Source organism: Thermothielavioides terrestris, chromosome 6 (genome assembly GCF_000226115.1).
Source record: "Thermothielavioides terrestris NRRL 8126 chromosome 6, complete sequence".
Classification (NCBI taxonomy): Eukaryota; Fungi; Ascomycota; class Sordariomycetes; order Sordariales; family Chaetomiaceae; genus Thermothielavioides; species Thermothielavioides terrestris.
The window spans coordinates 1850607-1872690 of record NC_016462.1 but is presented as its reverse complement, the minus strand read 5'-3'; the positions used below and the strand labels follow the sequence as shown (position 1 = coordinate 1872690).

At 58.6% G+C, this 22084-nt stretch overlaps 7 protein-coding genes across 7 annotated transcripts; 3 read left to right on the top strand and 4 right to left on the bottom strand.

Moving 5' to 3' along the window:
* Positions 1 to 530: 530 nt before the first annotated feature.
* On the bottom strand, positions 531 to 4572 carry THITE_2123923 (uncharacterized protein). Its single transcript, XM_003657783.1, has 4 exons — positions 4423 to 4572; positions 4250 to 4368; positions 935 to 4197; positions 531 to 791 (listed from the first exon to the last, which is right to left on the bottom strand). Exons 1-4 carry the CDS (start codon positions 4437 to 4439, stop codon positions 636 to 638), a joined length of 3555 nt encoding a protein of 1184 aa, XP_003657831.1. The 5' UTR covers positions 4440 to 4572; the 3' UTR covers positions 531 to 635.
* Positions 4573 to 6289: 1717 nt separating this feature from the next.
* On the bottom strand, positions 6290 to 9080 carry THITE_2123921 (uncharacterized protein). The gene has a single exon (XM_003657782.1). It carries the CDS (start codon positions 8952 to 8954, stop codon positions 6606 to 6608), a length of 2349 nt encoding a protein of 782 aa, XP_003657830.1. The 5' UTR covers positions 8955 to 9080; the 3' UTR covers positions 6290 to 6605.
* A 121-nt stretch (positions 9081 to 9201) lies between these two features.
* THITE_2123920 (uncharacterized protein) lies at positions 9202 to 10316 on the top strand. The gene is made up of 6 exons (XM_003657781.1): positions 9202 to 9407; positions 9502 to 9616; positions 9688 to 9753; positions 9820 to 9942; positions 10017 to 10118; positions 10183 to 10316. Exons 1-6 carry the CDS (start codon positions 9373 to 9375, stop codon positions 10198 to 10200), a joined length of 459 nt encoding a protein of 152 aa, XP_003657829.1. The 5' UTR covers positions 9202 to 9372; the 3' UTR covers positions 10201 to 10316.
* Positions 10288 to 11038, top strand: THITE_2083109 (uncharacterized protein; the record flags this gene model as incomplete). Its single annotated transcript, XM_003657780.1, has 1 exon — positions 10288 to 11038. The coding sequence occupies exon 1, from the start codon at positions 10433 to 10435 to the stop codon at positions 11036 to 11038; it is 606 nt and encodes a 201-aa protein (XP_003657828.1). The 5' UTR covers positions 10288 to 10432.
* Positions 11039 to 11189: 151 nt separating this feature from the next.
* On the top strand, positions 11190 to 13037 carry THITE_2123918 (uncharacterized protein). The gene is made up of 2 exons (XM_003657779.1): positions 11190 to 11486; positions 11562 to 13037. Exons 1-2 carry the CDS (start codon positions 11340 to 11342, stop codon positions 12807 to 12809), a joined length of 1395 nt encoding a protein of 464 aa, XP_003657827.1. The 5' UTR covers positions 11190 to 11339; the 3' UTR covers positions 12810 to 13037.
* A 1068-nt stretch (positions 13038 to 14105) lies between these two features.
* THITE_2123912 (uncharacterized protein) lies at positions 14106 to 16877 on the bottom strand. Its single transcript, XM_003657778.1, has 3 exons — positions 16662 to 16877; positions 16422 to 16523; positions 14106 to 16346 (listed from the first exon to the last, which is right to left on the bottom strand). The coding sequence occupies exon 3, from the start codon at positions 16337 to 16339 to the stop codon at positions 14288 to 14290; it is 2052 nt and encodes a 683-aa protein (XP_003657826.1). The 5' UTR covers positions 16340 to 16346; positions 16422 to 16523; positions 16662 to 16877; the 3' UTR covers positions 14106 to 14287.
* A 3295-nt stretch (positions 16878 to 20172) lies between these two features.
* Positions 20173 to 21837, bottom strand: THITE_2083101 (uncharacterized protein; the record flags this gene model as incomplete). Its single annotated transcript, XM_003657777.1, has 2 exons — positions 20173 to 21604; positions 21776 to 21837. 2 exons carry the CDS (start codon positions 21835 to 21837, stop codon positions 20173 to 20175), a joined length of 1494 nt encoding a protein of 497 aa, XP_003657825.1.
* Positions 21838 to 22084: the final 247 nt, after the last annotated feature.

Below are 22084 nucleotides of genomic sequence, written 5' to 3'. Positions count from 1 at the left end.
GTATGTACACCACTGCAAACTCAAGCAAATAGGCCCAGCCCCAAACCTCGCTAGGAGGGTGGTGACTGTGTTGGCGAAGCCAGCAACCAACCCATCCTCCAACTTCTTAGCCACAAGGAGTTGGTGTGTCCCAACACGCGGTGGCTGTGAAGGAGGGCAGCGACCATGAAACAAGTCAAGAAGGCCAACCAAATACGCGAATAGACACACATGAAATGCCATGTCTCTATTCGCCACCCTCGTCCGGCGCGACGCCACCTCTAGCTCCTGTAGGCGGTGCGTAGTGAGGAGTGCGTAGCGGCCGTGCTGTTCACATGCCAATCCCAAGCAACACAGACAGGGAGGCCTAGGCAGAACAGATGGTATTGAAAACCCCGTCAACTGTGCAATGCCATGTGGCTGAGGCATGCAACTCGTGCAGTGCATCTATGACCCATGTCCGTCCCATGATAAGGTAAATCAGAGCACAAAACGCTCGCCTCTCAATGCGCCATCGCTGTCTAATGCGAACCTCCCCGTCACACGCATTCATTAGTAGCAGCCCCTAAGAGGCGGCTCAAACTCAAACCCGACCGCTCTCCCCTTCCTCCCACCATCGCCCAAGCGGATTCCGTTCCGTAGGATGTGCTCGACTCTCACTTCTGAACGCCATTCCCCTCCACTTTCTTCTGATGTTGATGGGTGGTGTCCCCGTTAGAAGAAGCGGCGAGCTCCTGCGCACCCGTGAGGCCCTTCCGGATGGCGAGGACCGAGTCGACGATCACGGCGTCGATGCCCTCGTTGACTTGTCGCTGTGTGCAGAGAGGATGGTTAGTTTTCAGCGGCTCGGGGGGGGGGGGGGGGAAATAAAAATTAAAATTAAAAATAATAAAAAAATAAAATGAAATGAAAATTAAAGCGAGAAAACAGGGGTAAAAGGTTGCGACCGCCGTACCTGCACCAACTCGGTGTTGTTGTTCTGCACGCCGTAGCTGACGCACACCAGGCCGTGCTGCTTGACGACGCGGACGAGGCGGGGCGAGTTGACGAACGGCTCCGAGTTGCTCACGATGCCGAGCAGGTTCCAGCGGGAGGCGAACCGGATGGCCTCCTGCAGGCTGCTGGCGCGGATGTCGCCGACGTGGGTCGTGCCGGCGTCGGTCAGGAACAGGATCGGGATGTTGGGCTGCTTGAAGCTCAGGCACAGGCAGATGTCCGGGTTGAAGGAGCTGAAGATGATGTGCCGCCCGTCGTCGGCGCAGTCGTACACCTTCTCGAGCACCGTGTCGCAGAACGAGTTGAGCTCGACCGCGTACGCGTCCATCTCGTGCTCCTCGCTCTCGTGCAGCATCGGGTACTTGAGCTCGATGTTGAAGCCGACCGAGGCCGGGACCTTGCGGAAGAGGTCCTCGAGCGTCGCGAACGGCGCCTGGATGAAGTTGCCGCGCGAGTTGGCCTTGAAGCCCCGCGCCTTGAAGTCGCGCGTGTGCTTCATGCGCTCCTCCATTTCTTCCTTGGTCCCTTGAAACCCGGTCGGCCAGTCCATCGACATGGACCGCTGCCGCGGGCCGGGGCTGTTGCTGCGCGTCTTGTTAAGCTGCCTGTGCTGCAGCGTGGGCGAGTGGTGGTGATGGTGGTGGTGGCCGCCGCTGCCACCAGAGGCGCCGGCGCGAGCGCGGGACGAGTCCGGGTTGATGTGCAGGAACTGCTCCAGCGTCAGGGTGTGCACGGGCGCGTCGAAGCCCGTCTCGCTGACGAGGAAATCGTGGTAGATGACGGGGACGTGGTCCTTGGTAAGCTGAACGTCGAATTCGACGTACTGGGCGCCCAGGTTGGCGGCGGCGATGAACGACGGCACCGTGTTCTCGCCCAGCTGCAGCGACCGGTTGGACACCACGTTCTTGCCCATGCCGCGGTGGCCTATCACCATGGTCGACGTCATCTTCTTCCAGTAGGTCTGCTGCGACGTCACCTCCATCTTGGGGTGCGAGAACGGCGTGATGACCAGGAAGTTGAAGTTGACCGTGCCGATGACGTCCAGGTTGGCGCCGACGATCGGCACGCACACATCTCCCTGCAGGTTCATCCGCTTGGCTCCGATCGTCGGACGCACGCTCGAGAGCAGGGCAACGCCGCGTCCGACCTTGTTCTTCTCGTTGCCTGAATAGGTCGGGACAATATCGAACAGCAACTTGACCTTGGTGGCGTCGGGCGTCGTGAACACGATGGGGTCGGTCGAGATGTTCTCGTGCACCGGCATATCGATGATGGTCGGCTCGCCCTGCGCGCCCTGGGCCGACACGACAATCGAGAGGGCCGTGTCCAGCTGCGTGGTATGGGCCTCGGTGAGCGGCACTCTGTCCAACGTAACGGCTTCGACGTTCTTCCGCATGTCCATCGAGCCGAGGCTGACCAGTACCAGGCTCTCGTCCTTAAGGTAGCGATGACCGAACGACTTGACGGGCTCTGCGGAGCGCGAGGTGCCGTTTGAGCCGTTTGACCTCCTCTCCTCCAGTGAGGCAACCTCGCGCGCCACCGGCTCGGACGCCGCTTTCTCCTCGTCGGAGCTGCTCGTCCCCGCACCCTCTGCTTCCCGACTATGTGCTGCGAGGAGGTTGGCGATATCGAGATGCCCTCTCAGAGCCGCGTGTTCCTTCGCTGTCCACCCCGACGAGTCCAGCTTGTCCACGTCCGCTCCGGCGTCCACCAGCAGCTGGGCGACAGACAGGTGGCCGTCCACTGCTGCAATGTGTAGCGGTGTCCAGGCAAATGACTTCTCGGTGAGCTCGAGATTAGCCTTTTGCTCGGCTGTTCCCTTCAGCAACACCCTGGCACATTCATCATGGCCGAATCTAGCGGCGATGTGTAGAGCCGTCTCGCCGCCCTTGTCCTGCCAGTTAATGTCCACACCGGCTTCGACCAACATCTCCACGATGGGCTTGAAGTTTGCCTTGGTGGCAATGGCCAGGATCGCGCTGGACTTGGAAATGGAGCGCCTCATCTCGGCTTTTCTGTCGTTCTCGCCGTTCCAGTCCTCACCCTGGAGCAGGGCCTTCGTCGTCAGGACATGGCCGCCAAGGACACTGAGATGTACCGGCGCATTGCCGTCCTTGTCCTGCCATTCGGGAGCGTCGATGCCGTTCTCAACGTTGAATTGGCCCCACTCCTGCATTTTACTCATGAGGATCTGGCAAACCACAACGAACCCAAACTGGGCGGCGTAGTGCAGCGGGATCCGGCCGAAGCTGTCCGGGGCCCTCAATGCGGGCCTTTGGCCGGGTTTGAGGGCTTCCAGGAGGTAGATAAGCATCTGCACCGCCTCATCGTCCTTGGTGAGAAGGTTTGACTCCTTAAGGCCACAAACTCTTGGGGCGGAAAGGGGCGATGTCGCTGGTGTGAGATAGCTCTGCGCGTACGGGACCGCGCCCGGGAAGGGAAACGACGTCGGATTGGAGTCCTCTGCGTTCCTTGCCGAGACTGTTTTCGTCCGGCCGATGTGGATCACGAGCCGGTGGATGCAGTTCCGCCCGTTGATGTCGTCAGGTTCGTCAAGGGACGTGATATTTTCCAGCAGAAAGGCGGTCGACCCCTTTGCTCGTGCAGAAATGGAGCGCTGGAGCAGGTTGAGGAGCATCCTCTGCGACGCGGGTTCCGCGCTCACGAGGTTGCCTGCGGCCAAACTCTCCTTGAAGCTCTCCACATCGTCTTTCCGGACCGCCTGGTCTAGCTTGTCCAGCACGCTCGGCGGGACATTCAGCATGGCTTTCGCCGACGCTCGTCCCAGGGAACGCGTCGACCTCTCCGACCTGGCGTCATCGTCGTGGTGGGAGTCGCCCAGCACCGAGATCCACTTGTTGATCTCGGCCAGCAGCCTGGCAATGGTGGTGTCCTTGGCAAACGGGCGGGGGTCGACCTTGGTGGAGATGTAGCGATGCTGTGCGGTCGTGTTGGGCACCTTCTTGTCGAGCTTCTTTGTGATCTTGACAAAGCCGCGACGGTTGATCTCGCCAAACCACTGGAGCTTCCGCAGCTGGCTGCGCAGCTCGAGCAGGGCGCCCATCAGCTCCTCGATCTCGTCATCGTCAAGGTTCGCAACAACATCTGGCGAGCTGCCGTATCGGTCCTGAAGCACCCTGAGCCTCCGGCAAGCGTCGGCGAACTTCTTGTTGTAGAACGAATCAACGTCCTCCAGGTTCCGGTCCAGGTCGAAGAAGAACTCTGCCGCCACAAGTCAGGAGGAAGCAGGGGCCCGCGCCGCAGTGCAACTGACCTGCCAGATCAACCTGCTCTCCGTGCTGAGCCGCCGCGGCAGCGGCCTTGATGAGCTTCTTGAGGCCCTTGTAGTTGATGTATGACCCCGCCCACTCGGGAACCTGGTTCCGCGGAAGACTGAACCCGCCTGTTAGTTACACGGACCACCGGAGTGAAGTGCGGGACACACACTTTCTACCAAACTTCATGCTGAAGTGCCAACGCGAAGTTTGACGGGGCGAACTGGACCAAATCAGACCGGAGTAATAATCTATGGCCGAGAAAGTGGCCGCAAGAAGAAGGGAGAAATAAGCGAAAGAGGACTAGCGATTGCTAGTTTTGCATCGTGAATCAATGCAGAACCCGAGACCGTTTTCAAGCTGCGGAGAGGCACATATCAAGGAAGAGAGGGCAGAGGGCCTTGATGTTTTTCGTCCTGTAAACGGGTGTGATCGCGTGAAAGCCGTGTCCACTTATGACGCAAACTCGGCGGTCGAATGCAGCAACAAGAAAGGCAATGATCGATCTCAGGTGCTCAGGACGGTGCCGGGATCTCAATGAGGAGATTTCGAGCTTTTCGGGACAAAAAAGGTATTTGACAGGGTATGAGGGCGCTCGCGGGGTCGCGCAGTTGATAAGTCACTTGAGCGAAAACCGTTGGCGGAGTGAAACCCCCAAGGTACCTGGTAGTTTCAATCCATCCAGTGACAGCGGGACGGCCCTGGCCGCGAGCAGGGTCTGGTGCCATGTGGGCATCCTGCGTAATAAAAAATTCCGTACGGAATACTTTCGTGGTGCTCCGTACTGCGGACTGGTACGGGATCAAAAACGGTGCGCTTCCTCCTTCTTCGACCACAGATAATTCTTACAGCCAGCACGTTGCCCTGGATTTGGAAGGCATGGCATTTTCCTGGGAATAGCAGAAAACAAGCCGGAACGTGGAAAGGCAGCATCTCAAGCCGCCGAATTCCGTTTCCGCCCGCCTGCCATGACAGGTCCCCGAGCCGGCCGGAGCCAGTGAAATTCGGTCCTGGGGTCCGGTGCAGCTGGGTTGAATTCCTATTGGGCAACCACAGAAAGCTCCTGAGTGTTGAAGAACACAACAGTAATGAGTTTAAATCAACCGTGCTACGGATGGACACTCCCGTTCAAGTCGGTCGACTTGCCGCATCCCACGCACTTGTCAAAGAGCGAGAAAATGGGCAAGAAGAAATAAGAGAGGAAAGAGGACAGACTAGAAAGTAGGTGGTGAAAGGAAAGTTTGAAAGTAACTTACAACGTTCCATGACTAACGTTACCTGAGGTACCTGAAAAGTGAGAAGCAGCCCAGCAGCGGGCCCTGTCGATGTCCTGAATGTTTACACAGTCAATCTACCTAGATACCTGGTCACTCGCTCCCTGAACTGCCTTGCAGGACAGAAGGAATATCGCGCATCGACTTTCGACTGAACCTCAGATGCGAGAGGCGAGTAACTATCGAATACGAAGTGGCAACTGCAAGACAGCCTTGACCTTGAGCATGGACGGTGAGATGACAAAAACACTTTCCACTTCCCCACACTGATCATGAAGACATGCTTGCTCTCTTGGAACTCTGGCCTAAAAACAGTAACTACAGTTCCAGGGGGCTCCTCCACTCTCACCAATCTCAGTTGTGCCCTCTCCTGCACAAAAACAAAAAGAAACAAAAGTCCGAAACAAAACCGACCTCGTGACTCGCCTCACGCGACAACCATCTTCCATGTGCACGCACAGCACCCGCCAGCCCCCTTGCCTTTGCCAGGCACACTCGCCGACACCGGCCAGGACGGGGTATGCTTGTCTCGTGACGCCACATGTCCCCCGTGCCAGGGCTCCGGCTCCGGCTCCAGGGGCCCTGGGCTATACTAGAACGGCCGACTGGGACTTCGCGCTGTGCCTCGTTACTGCACACCGCGGAAGGAGGACGGAGAACGGATTAGTGGAGAGTGGTGTGCTGACACAGATAGTGTAGACTACATGGGTTGCTGATTGCAAGGCTGAAGCTGCCGAGCTGTCTGTTGCTTCCCTGATTGAGGGAAGTGAATCCCAGAGGCAAGGAGGACTCGAGGCGTTGACACTTGAACGAGGAGGAGACGTTGCGGGCAAACACCAAGACACTCGCAGCTCCACTCTATTCCAATCCCAGCATCCTTATATCCTACCCCGATCTATGACGTATGCTAATTTTGGGCATGTACAATGCCAAGATGTCTATCCCATAGTACACCATATCATATACATAATTGCATGCCCGACCACTCCGGTCACAAGCATGCATCCAACGTAGGTAGTGTACATGTCTCGTTCTGTAGATACACGCCCGTCGCGCCTCGCCCGGGCGTTCACCAGCCCTGCTAACCCGACGCTGCGGTGGCGGGCGCCGGCGCCGCCTCGGACGTCGCATGCTGCTGCGACCGCCGCCAAAACGCCATGCGCGAAACCCGGGGCAGCCTTTTCAGCAGCCGCGCCCAGGCTCTCTTGCGGGCCTCCCCATGCACCTGGCTCTTCAGGTTGGCCAGGTACTGCTCGAAGTAGGCGACGATGCGGCCGAGGCGGATGTCGCCCGAGTCGTTGCGCGTCTGCCACAGGCCCAGCGCGAGGTCCTGCGGCATGGCCTCGAGGATGGCCGTCTTGAGCTGCATGTCGATCTCCTTGCTCCACTCGAAGCACATGGCCGCCTTGTACTCCCAGGAGCCCGGCACGCCGAACGGCAGCGCCATGCCGATGCGGGCCTTGATCGGCATGGCCGGGTTGAACTGGGCGTGCGCGCGCAGCTTGCGCGGCGTCTGCCGGGCGAGCAGGTTGCACAGGTGCGTTTCGGCATGCTGAATCCTCAGGTCGGCCGCGGCAACTTGCCTCGTCAGCCAGGCCAGCCTGGCCACGCGCTGGATGAGCTCGCTCTTGGCCATTTGTCGCGCTGGGCGCTCCGTCGCGAGGTTCAGCACCCAAGCGGCCATGTCGAGTCGCTCGCTCAGCGGCTTGTCCTCGGAGAGAGTGCGCTGCACCCTCCTCAGCCACCAGCCCATCATGCTGCTGTGGTGGTACGTTTCGCGGATCCAAATCGCGGTTGCGAGGTGCTTGAGCTTTGCATGCCCGGCAGCTCTTCTTTGTTCTGGATTCCCAGGCTGCTGCAGTTCCAAGATGTCATGGGTGCGACTACGATCGAACCGTGATGTCGCCTGCCAGATGTTGAGCAGGTGGCGCAGTTGCCTCACCAAGGAGTGACCGATAGGCTTGGGACCCAGTAGCATTGATGTTGCATGGTCAATGTTGTCGAGCAATCCGCGTATGATTATCTTGGCCGCCTCTGTGTCTGACGCGGTAAGACATGCGTGGAACAGCCTCCACAACACATCCCTGCTGACGCTGTACCCCGCGTGGAGGCAGACGGCAAGGAGCTTGGCCGCCTCGCGAAGCAGCTCGAAATCGATCAAGCCCTCCATAACGGCCTCGGCCACGTTCTGCGTGAGCAGCGCGCGCTCGACGTACGTCTTGCCGCGCTCGAGAACGGCGACATTTTCTCTCCCGGCGGCCCAGGCTCGTAGGGAGCGGGCCTGTTCCGGGCTGTCGGCCGTCAGTCGCTCCAGGTTGATGCCGCGGGGGTCGTAACCGAAGAGACGGCGGAGAATGCCAATAAAGCCGGGTAGATCCTGCTTCAGCCGGTAGTGGTGCAGCAAGCACAGATATGTCGCTTCCGTCGGCCTTAGTGAGCTCTCGAGGAAAGAATCCACCACAGCCTGTGCCAGATTCGACTCGCCGAGCAACGAGAAACCTAGAATCAGCAGGTTGTAGTTCTGGATGCCCGGCGGTACGCCGCAGACGAGGAAGTTGAAGCACATTTTGCCCACATAACGTTCCCGGAAGGGCGGAACCCAGTCCAACAGAATCTGCAGGTTGACTTCGTTCAGACGAGCCCTCTGTTTGGCCGCCTCCTTCGCGTCCGCGTCGGGATGCGTGTAGGATGGGTAGCCATCTGAGCGCAGCAGGCGGATCATGGTGCTGACCGAGTCGGGGCTGTAGAGCGCGGGGTGAGCCCCGGGTGCTTCGATTTCTGAGACCCACCAGGCCTCTGCCAGGAGCCGGTCCACCAGGTTGTTGATGGTCTTCGAGACTTGTGCCATCTCTTCCTTGTCCCGCGGCTCTCGGTGCAAGATAGAGCCGCCCTTATCCTCCGCAGTCATGACCTCCTCGCACCGGGCCAGAGTCGACTTCCGAATTTCGGGCATCGTCGTGTTCCAGGGCAAACGAAGCAGCGCGCGCAACCTCCTGACTTCTCTATATCTCAACTTGCGCCTCGTCTCCAGGACGCGTAGAAAGTCAGGCTCGAGCCTGCAGATGTAGTTCAAGACGAGGCGTCTCGACAGCGGGTCGGAGAACGGGACGTAAGGGAGCGAAGACTCGACGACTTTTGCAAGGTCTCGGGCGTTGGACTCCTCCATCAGGCGGGCCAAGCCGTTCATGGCGCCGGTAACCCCGTGGAGCTCATTGCAGCCGGAATCGACGGCGACAGCGGCGGACGCAATGGCGGAGTAGTAGGCGGCGGAGATATGGCTGGTAAGGGCTCTGCGACGTCGCGGAGAGCCCGTCGCTCTTGTCGTCGCCCTCGTCGTCGCTTGTCGCGTGGTCTCATTGGCTCTTGATCGCAAGCACGGCAAGCAATGACAGGTCCGTAGCTGGACTGCCGCTGACCATCGGCCCAGCATCGTCTAGGCATGTCGGCCAAGCGGAGCCTGCGCGCTACGGTTGGGGGTTGCGCATCATCCAGGCCTCAGTCGGGGAGCAGCTTGGCGTACTCCATAGTCTGGCGTCGTCGGAAAAATGATCATGACATTACGGAGTACGACGAGCGAATTGGGAACTGGTGGGCCCGAAGCTCAGTAATTGGCCGAAGCTTAGAAGCGTGACGGGGTTGCAGGTCCTGCAGGGTACCGACACCTACGTATTCCGTAACCTTCGGTAAGGTTACGCCGTACGGATGTGTTTGGTTCACTGCCCCGCAACACCAGCAGCCTGAGCTCCGACCCCAGCTCTTCAAGTTCATTGTTGGGCGTTGTTGCCATAGCCACGTCAATATCTAGGTCCCTCCTCTGCCGAAAGCTTGGAGATCAGCAGTCCATCACCATGTACGCGTTATCGCTGACGGCAGAACTGGCAGGGTGAGTAGCTATCGTCCGTCTCGTGCATATCCAGGTCGCGGCCGAGGCACAGCGGGGCTTACGAGTTGTTCCATCTATTTTGCTGTCTTTGCAGTGTCACCAACCTGCGCCCGAACGATACCCCGGAGAACCCTTTCCATTATACGTTCAAGGTGCAATGCACATCTTGCAGAGAGGTGCATCCCAATCCGGTGACCGTCAGCCGCTTCGTAAGATCTCCCCTTAGGGCTCAGGGGCCCCAATATACACAGATTTCGGGCCGGCCTCTCACATCAGTCAGGACACCAACGAGATGAGCGGGAGCCGCGGCGAGGCCAACTTTGTATGGAAGTGCAAGAACTGCAAGGTACGAGTCCTGCTGGTCATGTGGTGTGAGCGAGTTTCTGGACGAGCTAATGCATTGCGCTTCCAGAGGGAATCCTCAGCGTCCATCAAGGCTGCGCCGACTCCGTACGAGCAGGCCGAGCCGGCGAGAGCACAGAATGTTCTCGAGTTCGATTGCCGTGGCCTCGAGTTCACCGAGTTCATTCCCGAGGTGTGTTGGAACATGGTTCTCTGTGCTTGTTGTGGTTCCTGGCCGCGCTGACGACAGCCTGCAATGGCTACCAGGGAGAGTGGCTCGCGGACGGCATCGAGTCTAATAGCAAGTTCGAAGCCATAGATCTGACAGAAGGGGAGTGGTTCGACTACGATGAGAAGGCGGGAGAGGAGGTGAGTATCAAGGAAGTGAAGTGGACGATCATTCGGGCTTGAATCTGTATTGAATCGCCTTCAGACTGTCGCCGAATGCTGAACGTCCAACCTCAGGTTGGCAAGGTATGCCCTTTGTGTGTTCTGGATGTGGCCAAGCCATTTCAAAACCAGAGGACCATTCGTTATTACGGTACCGTTGTGTATTACAGTACGCGACTCTTATACCGTACAGAGGCATCGTCCCGTAACGAAAAGAACTTCCCGCAAACCACGGACAGCCACCAAAACACGTTCGCCGAACGCAGGCAACTCAGCACTACCGCTGGACATCAATGGCGACCAATACCGTGGGCCAAACTCTCAGCTTTCTCACAGATGCAGGCCACTTGCTCGCTGCCACGGTCCCTCAGGCCTCGGCGTATCTCCTGAGCCGGCGCAACGAGCTCATGTTTGAACACGAGATGCCGCTGTCGGACCAGCAGCGGCAGCGTGTCTGCACCTGCTGCGGCCACATCATGCTGCTCGGACAAGGGAGCCTGTTGCAAGTCAAGGCGGAGAAGAGAGTGAGCAAGAAGCCCAGCTCGACTCGAGGCGCAAAGGCTCGCTCGCAGCCTCGCTCGTCAGGCCCGACGAAAGCCATCGCTTGCGCACACTGTGGCAGGCAGACAGAGGTCAAGCTGCCGCCCCCGGCTCCTATCTCGAGACGCCGAGCTAAGGTGGCCCAAGTTTCCAAGGCCTCGGGGCCGGGAGTGAGCTCGTCCTTGCTTGGCGGCCCCCAGCAAACTGCTTCACAAAGGGCCAGCGCGAATGCAAGCAGCAAGAAGCGAGCCAAGTCCAGGAAGGCAGGATTGTTGGCAATGTTAGATCAGTCCAACGCCGCGCGGGGTGCACGGCCTGGGCTAGGATTGAGCCTTGCTGACTTCATGGAGAAGAAGTGAGTGCAGACGCTGCCTCGCTGCCTTGCTGCCTGTTCTTTGTGCAGGACTTCCCGAACGTTCGGGAAGCTTGGAGCAACATCAGGCCACTGAGGGGTCACCTATGACATAAGCGCGCCTGGCACTGGCGGCCCCACCATTTGCACAATTTAGGTGGTCCGGAGGGGTCGTCGCCCGCCTTGTCTCGTTGCCCAAACGGTTACCCCGCCATAAAGAGACCTGCAGACAGACTTACCCCTCCAAAATTTTCTCGAGATACCCAAAAAACGGCATCAACCCGAATTACCCACACATAGCAGACAAGATGCCCGAGCTGTTCAACCCGATCGGTGAGAAGGTCGAGAAGGTCGAGAAGGTCGCCGCGGCGGCCGTTCCGAACGGGACGGACGGCGCCGAGGACGACAAGGTCGTGGAAGAGATCGAGTCTCTGTGCATGAACTGCCAGGAAAATGTAAGTGGAAACCAACACGAGACGGCCTCGTCTAGCCACTGGAAGCGAATGCGTTGCTGACCGCGATGCCGGCAGGGTGTGACACGCCTCCTTCTAACCAAGATTCCCTACTTCCGCGAGATCATCGTGATGTCCTTCTCATGCGACAAGTGCGGTTTCCACAACAATGAGATCCAGCCCGCCGGAACCTTCCAACTCAAAGGCGCCCACTACGAGCTCCGGTTAACCGCCATGGCCGATTTCGAGCGCCAGGTCGTCAAATCGGACACAGCCACTGTCAAGTTCATCGAGTTGGACGTGGAGGTGCCGGCTGGCAAGGGGCAACTTACAAACGTCGAGGGGTTGCTGACGACGGTCATCGACGACCTCGCATACGACCAGCAGAAGCGCAAGGAGGAAGCGCCCGAGGTGTACGAAAAGATTGAGCAAATCATCGCCAAGGGCAGGAAGATGCTCGCTGGCGAGGCCTTCCCCTTCCGCGTCGCCGTTGACGACCCGGCCGGCAACTCCTTCATCGCCCCCGACCCCCGCGATGGCGTAGGCAAGTGGGAGAAACGCGAGTTTCTCCGCACACCAGAGCAGAACGCCGCCCTCGGCCTCGTCGACACCGTCACCACCGGCCTCGACGAGCAGGGCAACATCATCCCGGACCAGGTCTACCAGTTCCCCGCCTCGTGCCCGGGCTGCATGCACCCTTGCACAACCAACATGAAGATGGTTGACATCCCCCACTTCCGCCAGGTCGTCATCATGAACACGACATGCGACGACTGCGGATATAAGTCCAACGACGTCAAGACCGGCGGCGAGATCCCCGAGAAGGGCAAGAAGGTTACGCTGCGCGTCAGGACGGCCGAGGACTTGGCCCGCGACATCCTCAAGAGCGAGAGCTGCGTCCTTGAGTGCCCCGAGCTCAGCCTTTTGGTCAATCCGGGCACGCTCGGCGGGCGCTTCACCACCGTCGAGGGCTTGCTGACCCAGGTGCGCGACGATCTGCACAGCCAGATCTTCGAGGCCGACGCTGACGCCGGCGCGAGCGCCCGCGTCAACGACTCGCTCAGCGCCGACGAAAAGAAACGCTGGGACGAGTTCTTCAGCAACCTGAACGCCGCCGTCAGCGGCAAGAAGGAGTTCACCATCGTGCTCACCGACCCGCTGGCGAGCAGCTACGTGCAGAGCCTGGCGGACGACCCGAGCCAGCCGGACGAGCAGATGACGGTGGAGGAGTATGAGCGGACGGAAGAGGAGGAGGAGGAGCTAGGGCTGAGGGATATGAAGACGGAGGGGTACGAGCAGGATGCGAAGCACGAGGAGAGCGCATGATCCGGCCGTAATTTGTTTGGTTGTTTGGGTTTTCGGCAAGGTCGGTTGAAGATATCTCGTTTGGGTCTCGATGAGGAGTACGAGCTGCAACAAGCGACGGCGAGGAGATAGGAGGCGCAAATCACCATGTTTCATTCCCTGTCTATAGACTCATTCAAGCTATTCTTTGATGCCTGCCGGCCAACCCATCCAACAGCGTCGTCGCCACCACGGCTTATCGGAACTGTAATTCGGGTCCGACCTGCGTGTGCTCCAGGATTCACCGCGTCGCGGCAAGCCAGAGCTCAAGGAGTGCGGCGTGTCTTCTCCAGGCACGTAACCTAAAGGTTAAAAGTAAGGTGCGACAGGCTACCCGGCCACCTACGAGAAATACAGTAGCCTTTTGGACAAGTGTTTCTCTGAAAGCAGGCACATCGGGGCAGGCGCAACGAGATCATTGGAAGTCAGGCGAGCTCATGCTAGGTAGAGAGGTTGTCATGCCACCCGTAATGAATACCATGCATACTATGCTACTCAAACTCCGACTTCGTTCCCACGTCTCTCGTCACGGAACGAACTTCAACGTCACTTTGCCTAGACACGGCAGCAGGACCAACAGCAACACAAGAGCGGGCAGCGCGAGCGCAACACGAACCTGAAGGCAATACATCAATCCATATTCTGTCTCGCCGCTAATGCCAGTAAACACAGAAAGAAAGCAAGCCAATCGAGCCCTCCAGGGTGTCGTGGCTAGCCCGGGGAAGGGTTAAGACGCAATCTCGTACTAAACCCCTTGCTACCAGGTAGCTAGCCAGCTAGGTAAAAGGCTTGCAAGGTTGAACTACCGGGCAACACAGCCGCCGAGGCCAGTGAGTGACCAACCCCCGATTGACCCCAACCTCAAACTTCAGCCTGTACTTCCCATCTCCCAAACTCCCAAACGCCCTCCCTCCCCTCTGAGGTTCGCTGCCTGTCCTCCGCTGCATTACCTCGCCAAGCCACACCACCAGCCCTGTCCGATACAGATACAACAGGAAAGAGATAATATCAGGAAAGGCGACACGCGCCGTGAGGAAAGGAGGGGAAAGAGAGAGAAGATAAAAAAGTCTGGGGTATATAAGAACCGCCCTGAACATGCACGCAAATCACCCACAAAAACTAAAGCGGCATATCAGACCCGAAGCTGGGAGGAGATGTAAAATAATAGCAAACAAAGACATGACGTTGAGGGAAGGCGACGGAGGAGGGGAACGGAGAGCCCACCCAGCCTGCGAAGGAGCACATGAAGGGTGCGGAGAGAAAAAGAATACGTAGCAGAGGATGTAGAAAAATCACCACACCCTAACACTAATCTCCAATGCTCCACGAAACCTCGCAAGCCGACAAGAGCCGGAAGCTCAAATACCCGAACCACCCCCAACCCAACCGAACCAAACCAGTCAACCATTTTTGATCCTTCAGAGGAAGAAGGGATGGGGAAAAAAATGTCCTAAAAGAAATCAGAAAAAGGTCGGCTTCGTCAGCACGCGGTACTCGACATAGTCCTCGCCGTCGATGGTGATGATGGTGCCCTGCGAGACGAGCTTGCCCTGGAACGGCCCGCTCTGCTTGCGCTGGTACTTGACGCCGCCGTAGATCTTGGCGTCCTCGACGCCGGCGCGGATGCGCTGCGCCTCCTGCGCCTCCCAGATCTTGTTCAGCCGCGACACGTTGTCCTGGAAGTGCGACACGTCGTGGCCGCTGCTGCCGCTGTTGCTGCTGCTCGTTGCGTTGGCGTTGTCGTTGTTGTGAGGGCGCCTGGCGCTGCCGGTGGCGCCAGAGGAAGAGGAGGGGTTTCCTGCGGGAGCGAGCGACGCCTCGCGGCTGGCGGCGCGCAGGTCGGCGCGGGCTTGGGCCGCCTCGAGTCGGGCTATCTCGCGGCGCGCGAGCGAGTTGGTCCGCTCGAGGACGGCCGGGCTGGGGCCTGCCGGGTGCCGGTTGGCCGCGCGGAACTCGATGTTGGGGAGAGGATGACGGCCCGAGGCGGGTCGGGGAGGCGAGCCTTGGTTGGAGGGCATCGGCGCCGGGCGGCTTTCTTCGGTTGCCTTGGAAGCGGCGAAAGAGGAGGACCTTGGGCTGCCGTTGGCTGCCGGCGAACCCTTCATAGCGATGGGCGGCAGGTCGAGGTCATCCTTTCGGAAGGAGACCCCCATAGCAAGACTCTGGGCGACGCGTTGTTGAGCTTCGTACACCGCCTTCGTCTCGTTAGCGACCCGATCTTGCGGAAGCTCGCCGTAATCGAGCTGGCGCTGGCGAATGCGGCAGTATTCCTTCACCTCGGCACGCGAGAGGTGGCTCAGATGAGGATCGAACTCGACCTCGTCCCAATGGATCCAGAGCGCGCCTGCGCCGCTGGGGAAGTTGCCGATCACAGTGCGGCCGTCCCGGGTCTCGCGGGTCAGCTTGACTCTGAACATGTCGTTCGCGCCGAGGATCCCGAACACGGCATGCTTGTCCTTGGGATCCTTCTCGCTAGAGTGCTTCCAGTAACCGAGCAGAACCCTGGTCGGCCTGGTGCTGTGGATATGATCTAATGTGAGAGGAGAGGTGCTCGGCGAGTCGGAGGGAGCCCCAAAGGACCCAGCCAAGCGGCGCTTCTTCGTCTCCGGGCGGTTCGGGAGCATAGCATTGGCAGGAATCTCAGCGCCGAACGCAACCAAGGGCGCAGTGGCGGCATCTGGCGGCGGGTTCCTTCTCACCCGTTCGGCGGCCAACTCGGCCGCTTCTAGGGCGAGCTTGTGGTCTTCCTCCGGGGTCTCTCCTTTGTGAGATTCCTCGGCGCGGATCTTGACGTACTCTTTGATTACATGATGATTGAGGCCGACAAGGTGGTCGTCGAAGGCGACCTTGTCGAACGTCACCCAGCTACCGCCGGGGCCGGGCGGGATCGGGTATCGGGGATCCATAGGGCGGCCATCCCGCGTTGACGGCAGGATGCGCGTCCGCAGGCGGTCTCGGACATCAATGAAGCCGATGACTGCGTGCTTCTCCGCATCGTTCTCCGGAGGTGAATCACGCCAGAAGCCGAGCAGGACCCCCTTGACACCGCCCGTACCGTGTGCCTTAATGGGCCGGACAGGCCGGCGCGGGTCGAGCTCTTCGCTTGGGGCAGGACTCGGGTCTTTGTCCGCAGCAGACTCGGCATAGACGCCCGACGCTCGCTTCCGCTTTGCATGGTGAATAGCGAGCGGCTTGTCCTCGGCCTCGCCCATGACCACGTCTTCTGGCTCGGCAGCCTGCGTGGGAGAGGTTTTGCCGTGAGCTTTCGTGCCCACAACGATCTCGTCTTGCAGGGCGTTGGGTGGGACACTTGGGGTGCGACTCATCGGTTCCTCAACCGGGGAGTCCGGTGGAGGTGTGAGCTCTTCGTTGAGGTCTTCGGTGGTATCCTCATTGGCGGCGCTCTCATGGCTGTCCGCTTGGGTGTCTTGGGTGTCCTCGTTTGTGTCGTCGTTGGAGTTCGCGCGGTTGGCCGCGCCGATTTCGCTGTGTTGCTGGCGATTGCCGTTCATGCTGATGCTGGGAGAAAGAGCAATGTTAGAGGTTTGTTTGGAAGGAAGCGTGGAGGGGATGAAGCAGGCGCAGTCGGCTTACGGATGAGATATATCGGCAGAAGTGGGCGCGGCAGGGTCCACAGATGCCGGTCGGTTCGGCGGACTATTTTCAGCCTTCTCCTTCTGTCCAGAAACAATGGCGCTGTGTTGTGCACAACGGTCAGAATGGTGCTTTGAGTCACAAACCGGCTGTTCAGGATGAACCAAGGGTCATACGAGCGGAAAGCAGTTCGTTGCAGGAAACCGAGAGCTGGTCGACGGCATGGGACAAATGACTTACGTCTCAGTAGCCTCGAGTAACGCTGGAGTCTGCTCAGTCATCTCCACATCACTGCATGATGATGACCCATGGTTAGCACCGCGGGTTTCGGACACAGAGAAGAGAACTAGCGTCATGGAGGTGCAAGTGCATATACAAGATACATGAAGCCAGGATCGAGGGACTTAAAAGCCAAATCATGGGAGAAGGGAATCACTTGCCTCTCTGAATGTGGCCGTGACAGGAACGACCTGAACATTAGCCTTCATGTTAGCCGCTATCGGAGGAAGTAGCGAGCGAACCAGAAGGTTAGACAGTAGAAGACGATGTGAGCCTTCTAAGGCGAGCTTGAAGCCAACAGAACAGAGAAAATTGGTTCGTTTTGCGATGGAGACTCAAGAGTATAGAAAAGGAATTTCAGAGAAGCAGTAGTCACTAGAGGAGGGAAAGACGGGAGGAATCGAGGTCGGAGTCCATTCCACAAAAGACAATGGGCAACAGGCCTCTCCTCTCCTCTCCTCTCCTCTTCAGCTCCTCCATGAGACTCTTTCCTCTCCCACGCCCTCTCTGCAACCCTGGTATCGTTACAAATAACTTCAATAAGAGACGGGACGAACTCACTCGCCAGTCTGCTCAATCTTGGTGTCGATGCTCGGCGGTGAGTTGGCGGAGGGCGGCCCGTCATCCGTTCTCACGGGTTCGGTAACCGAATCCATCTCGTCATTAATAGTTTTGGCCATGACCATCGAAAATAAGAGATGTCAGTTCCGTGAGGCTGTTGTCTCTGTCAGTGATGAGAACAAGAGGTAACTGAGTCCGTTGGAGCAAGTGGGAAGAGATAGGAGCAGTCGAGGGCAGTGAGCCAAGCAGCTGTTGAAGCAGAAATAGCCTCTGAGCTGGTAGTTGCGAAGAGACAACCCGAAGACATAACAAAATTGATGTTTCAGGGTTAGGAATGAAAGAGGTGGAAATTGAAGAATGAAGAACGAAAAAGAAGAAGAAGTGCAGAAGCTGAGGAGCGAGTGATGAATGAGTGAGTGTTTGGAATGTGCCGACCTTGATTGAGCAACTGCAGTGAACGGCCCAACGTGGCAAGAGACGAGTCTGTTGGACTCGAAGAATGTGCTTGCTGCGTAAAAAAAGTCTTGGCGCTGAGCGATGCGAGTCTGTTTCGAATCAAAGTCGCAAATTGGGGAGCGTGTTTTAGTTGAGGAGTGCAGCGTGGTGGTGGCAAGCCTCCGTTGCTTGGGCGTTGATGAATGGTATCTGGTGCGAGCAGAGTCGAGGCTTCTTATCGGTGCGCTTGCAAGTCGCGAGTTGGATCATGCAGTGGGTGGTAGTGTGGTGCCTAGTGTCCTCGGTCTACCAACAGGTGGGGCGTACTCAATCCTCGAGTCGTACTCAGCGATGGGTGTGAGCGAAAAGGGAAACGGCCAGTCAACGGGGAGAAGACCGTTAAAGAACTAAGGTAGGTAGAAGGCGAGATGCAAAGTCGGGGGTTGCAGGAGGAAAGGAAAAGGTAGGTGCGGTGGGAAGGTGGGAAGCAAAGTGAACGGGTGCGAGTGGGTAGATGCGAGTGTGTTGAAACCAATGGAGACAAGGGCATTTGCCAGAGTCTGGATTGGCGGCTACAAGACAAGTAAGGTAACTCCCGGAGAATGACGGGAGCAGGTTTCGCTGTTCAGCCAAATTACGCCATACTTGAGAACCCCCTTGGACTGGATCGGAGCCTAACTTGTGTGCCAAATAAGCGAGGGGACTCGGCAACTCTCCCACTCAAATACATGCTGGACTCGAAGCGCTTTGCAGACCAGGCAAACAAGGGGATCTCGGCGGACGCCTACTGTGCTCTTTCGCTGCAATGTAACTATTTCGTTATCTAGCTGTTTTCTTCCATTGGTGTTCCCGTTGGTTTGGTGCACCTCCGCAAGAGATCGGACCCTTGCTTGCCTCGCTGCCGCATCGGGCGTTCATGCAAAGCTGATCAGCCTGGAGCTCGAGCCACTCTGAAACATGTTGTCCAAACTGTCGAACGCTACACGAGATAAGTTAACCACGGTCAATAAATTCGCTTCCAGTCCTCGACCTTTTCTACCTAACCAACAAACCAGCAAAAAAAACGAGATGGAGAAGGGGTTGAAGCAGAAAGAAGAAGAATAGGAGAGAGGGGAAAGAAAAAGGGCGTCGGCCGCGTTGAGGTTATAGCCCGCGGAAGAATTAATGAACATGCCAGCACTTAGTTATCATCTCGCCATGCCTCGAGCAATGCCCACTTTTCGGCAGGACAAAGTGTCGAGTTGTGAGAACAGCCCCACATGCAAGAATCCCATTGGCCCTTCAGCGCGCAACTCAAACCCAGCCTAAATCGCGCCTTCGTCAACCCGAGTCAGTCGGTGCAACGCCAGAAAGCGAGCGACTTTGCTGCTGCCTCTCTGCTTGCGCCGTTGGCTTGCCACGCATGGCATTCAGTTCCGCAAAGAGTGCCACAACATGACTGACTCGCTCGTTGAACATGTTGCAGTGTTGGTCGTCTCTTCCCGACCCTTCTTTGATCCATTTTGTGTCTGAACCAAGGAAAGAAGGGAGGGCTTAAAAGAAGACCGGCCGTCTTGGGGTGCCACTTTTCCCCTTCACACAGTAAGGTAATTATTGTTGGCTACTTGGCGAGACAGGTTGGCATATCACTGATGATAAGCCAGTGTGCCACACACCATCCTCACCCAAGACATTCCAGAACCGGCATCTCACTGAACTGATGCGTCAAAAGGCACGCGGGCCATCAGCCAACCAAACCATGGGAACTCTCATGCATCATCATCCTCAACCTGGGAACTCGTCATTTGTCATTCCTAGCGCAGACGGCCTATAACCAACAGCTGATCTCAGTTAGCCGGACTGGGCACCAGGCTTTCCTCCTCGTCCCATACCACCTCGCGCTTCCTGCCGGTCTCGTCACCCACAAGGCAAATTGCGCCTTCTAGTCGCCACGATCTGAGCGAAGCAATGAGGCACTGGGTGGCCTCTGCAATACATAGAATCTGTGCAACACAGGCTAGAACCGTGTCACGTATGACCGACTAGCTGCGTTGGCGACGGCCTCGTATACTGTATACGAGCGCAGCACTTGAAGACTCTGGTCTCGCTCGGGGCGAGGAATGCACATACTGTACAATTGCTCTGTGGGGTCAACTTCTGGGGAGTTACACCGTAGGACCTGGTCGAAGTTGGACTTTTCAATGCAACCAGGAACCAACACCAGAGAGCCAAGACAGTTAAATTCCTGCGAGCCCAAAACGTTCTCCCTCTCAGTCCTCGGGTCTGCCGCTCATTCAGCTTGGAAAAATAGGTCTCTTATCTTCCCGACCAACCAACCAACCCAGCCATGGGTATCAAACAACAGCGCCAAGACACATACCACTCCCCCTTCCATGCGTTTGTACACGCCCTGAAATGGCTCGTCGTCGCATACCGACACCTCCCGTGGTAGGTATTTAGATAGGCCAAGAAAGAAACGACCGAACAACCACCCTCCTCACCGTCCCTTACCCTTTCCCTTTCCCCCTCCCCTTCCGCCGCCCTTTCCGCCCCTCCCATTCCCGCCCCCACCCTTCTTCCCCCCACCACCACCACCTTTCCCCCCACCGCGACCATCGAACCGGGGGTAAAGCGGCTCCTCCCCGAACGCGGCCTCCGCAAAGCGCATGTAATTGATCACGCCGTGGTCGACGACGGCGACGAGCACGTTGCGGTGGCCGTGCTTGAGGCGCGCGTACAGCCGGCCCGGCCCGGCCCACTCGGGTCTGGAGGGTGGCGCGGGCGGCGTGGCGGCCAGCAGCGCGCCGATCTCGCCCAGCGCGGGCACGGCCGTCTGCTGCGCGTCGACGACCGCCAGGTGGAAGTCCGGCGGCGGGTGGCGGAGCTTGGTCCACTTCTGCGCGGCCTTCCAGATGTGGAAGTGGATTGTGAACGGGTCGCGCGTGGGTGATGTTGTTGTTGTTGGGTTGGCGGTGGTGGTGGCTGAGGGTTTGTGCCGTGGGAGGAGGGCCATCTGGCGGTAGATGGAGGCGTAGGAGCGGTAGAGGCCTGGCTGGACGAGCGGTCCGTAGGGTGGGTGATGGGGCGAGCGGGTCAGCAGGGAGGTGAACCATTGCCAGAGGGTCGCCGTTGTTGGGGCTGAAGGAGGAGCTGCCGGCTGTCGCCGGACAGGTGGCGCGCGCAGGACGTTGTACCCGCACCGCTTGAGGTTGGAGTAAACCTGAAACTTTTGCAGGCTGATCTTGCCGCGCTCGCCGTCGTTGCCGATGAGCAGCGCGTACGCCGCCTGAAGGCTCAGCGGGAAGCCCAGCTCGTACTCGTCCGCGTCGTCCGCTGCTTCCCCCTCACCCTTGGCGGTTGCCGTGCCCTCAAGGGGGAATATCTCCTCCAGCCTCTTCAGCGGCCACCAGAGGTCTAGGGAGCCCCTCTCCACCAGATACAGCGCCTCCTCCGGCAACAACCAATCCTTTCCCCTCGCAGGCCTATCCTTTGCCTGCCCCGTAACCGCCCTCCCAAGGCTGTGACTCGCGGGCGACGGCCCTTCCAGCACAACCACCCTGTCCCTGATATGCCCATACGGCTTCTTCTCCTTCTCCTTTTCCCTCCCGCCCTCACCCCGGGAACTCCGATCCCCATCCTTCCCCCGGGGGGCCTCCTCCTCCTCCTCCTCCACCTCCTCACGAAACCCCTCCCACCAATCCGCAAACACCCACCCCCTCGCCACGGCGCCCTTCTGCCCCCCGTGCACACGCGTGTAGCTGAGCACGTCGTGCATCGCGGCACGGCTGCGCTCCAGCGCGTCCGCCTGCGCGCGCGTCCCGTGCTCCTCGAAGTCCTTCTCGCCCTTGCGGATCGTCTGCGCCGACACGCCCGCCGCCTTGCGGAACCGCAGCTGCTGCGCGGCCCCGCCGGCGCCGGCGGTGGTGATGCTGGTGGTTTGCAGGGAGGCCGCGAACGCGGCAAAGTCCTGCGCCGCCGCGCCCTCGTCCTCGACGAGGTCCTCGGCCGTGAGGTCGTCCGTGAGGGCGAGGGCGGCGGCGTCGAGCGGGGTGGTGCCGGTGCCGGGGCTGGTGGTTGCGGTGGGGGGTGGGAAGGTTGACGGGGAGGAGGAGGGGGGGAAAGAGCCGGTGAGGGCGGGGTTGTCGTCGTCGTCGAGAGGCATTGGGGGCGCTGGTTGGCGGGGTGAGCGAAAGTTTTCGTTCAACAGCTGTGTCGGGTGTGATTTCTGGTGCTCTGGTGCTTCACGTCTAGCACTGTCTGCTATGAAAGGTTTCTATTGCGCTGCTGGGTGCTGGCGGCCCGAGAGCGGAAAGAAAGGCTTGCGTCGAACTAACTTGGTGATCTTAAGACCACAGTCAAATGTACAGGTGAGATACCCGAGGAGCCGTGGCTTGCAGGCAATCAATCAC

Coding starts and splice junctions, on each gene's coding strand:
- THITE_2123918 (XM_003657779.1), top strand. CDS start 11,340: ATGCCCGAGCTGTTCAACCCGATCGGTGAGAAGGTCGAGAAGGTCGAG. Junction 11,487..11,561: donor GCATGAACTGCCAGGAAAAT/GTAAGTGGAAAC, acceptor CGATGCCGGCAG/GGTGTGACACGCCTCCTTCT.
- THITE_2123912 (XM_003657778.1), bottom strand. CDS start 16,339: ATGAACGGCAATCGCCAGCAACACAGCGAAATCGGCGCGGCCAACCGC.
- THITE_2123921 (XM_003657782.1), bottom strand. CDS start 8,954: ATGCTGGGCCGATGGTCAGCGGCAGTCCAGCTACGGACCTGTCATTGC.
- THITE_2123920 (XM_003657781.1), top strand. CDS start 9,373: ATGTACGCGTTATCGCTGACGGCAGAACTGGCAGG. Junction 9,408..9,501: donor CTGACGGCAGAACTGGCAGG/GTGAGTAGCTAT, acceptor CTGTCTTTGCAG/TGTCACCAACCTGCGCCCGA. Junction 9,617..9,687: donor CGGTGACCGTCAGCCGCTTC/GTAAGATCTCCC, acceptor CACATCAGTCAG/GACACCAACGAGATGAGCGG.
- THITE_2123923 (XM_003657783.1), bottom strand. Junction 4,198..4,249: donor AGAGCAGGTTGATCTGGCAG/GTCAGTTGCACT, acceptor TTGTGGCGGCAG/AGTTCTTCTTCGACCTGGAC. Junction 792..934: donor ACAACACCGAGTTGGTGCAG/GTACGGCGGTCG, acceptor CTCTGCACACAG/CGACAAGTCAACGAGGGCAT.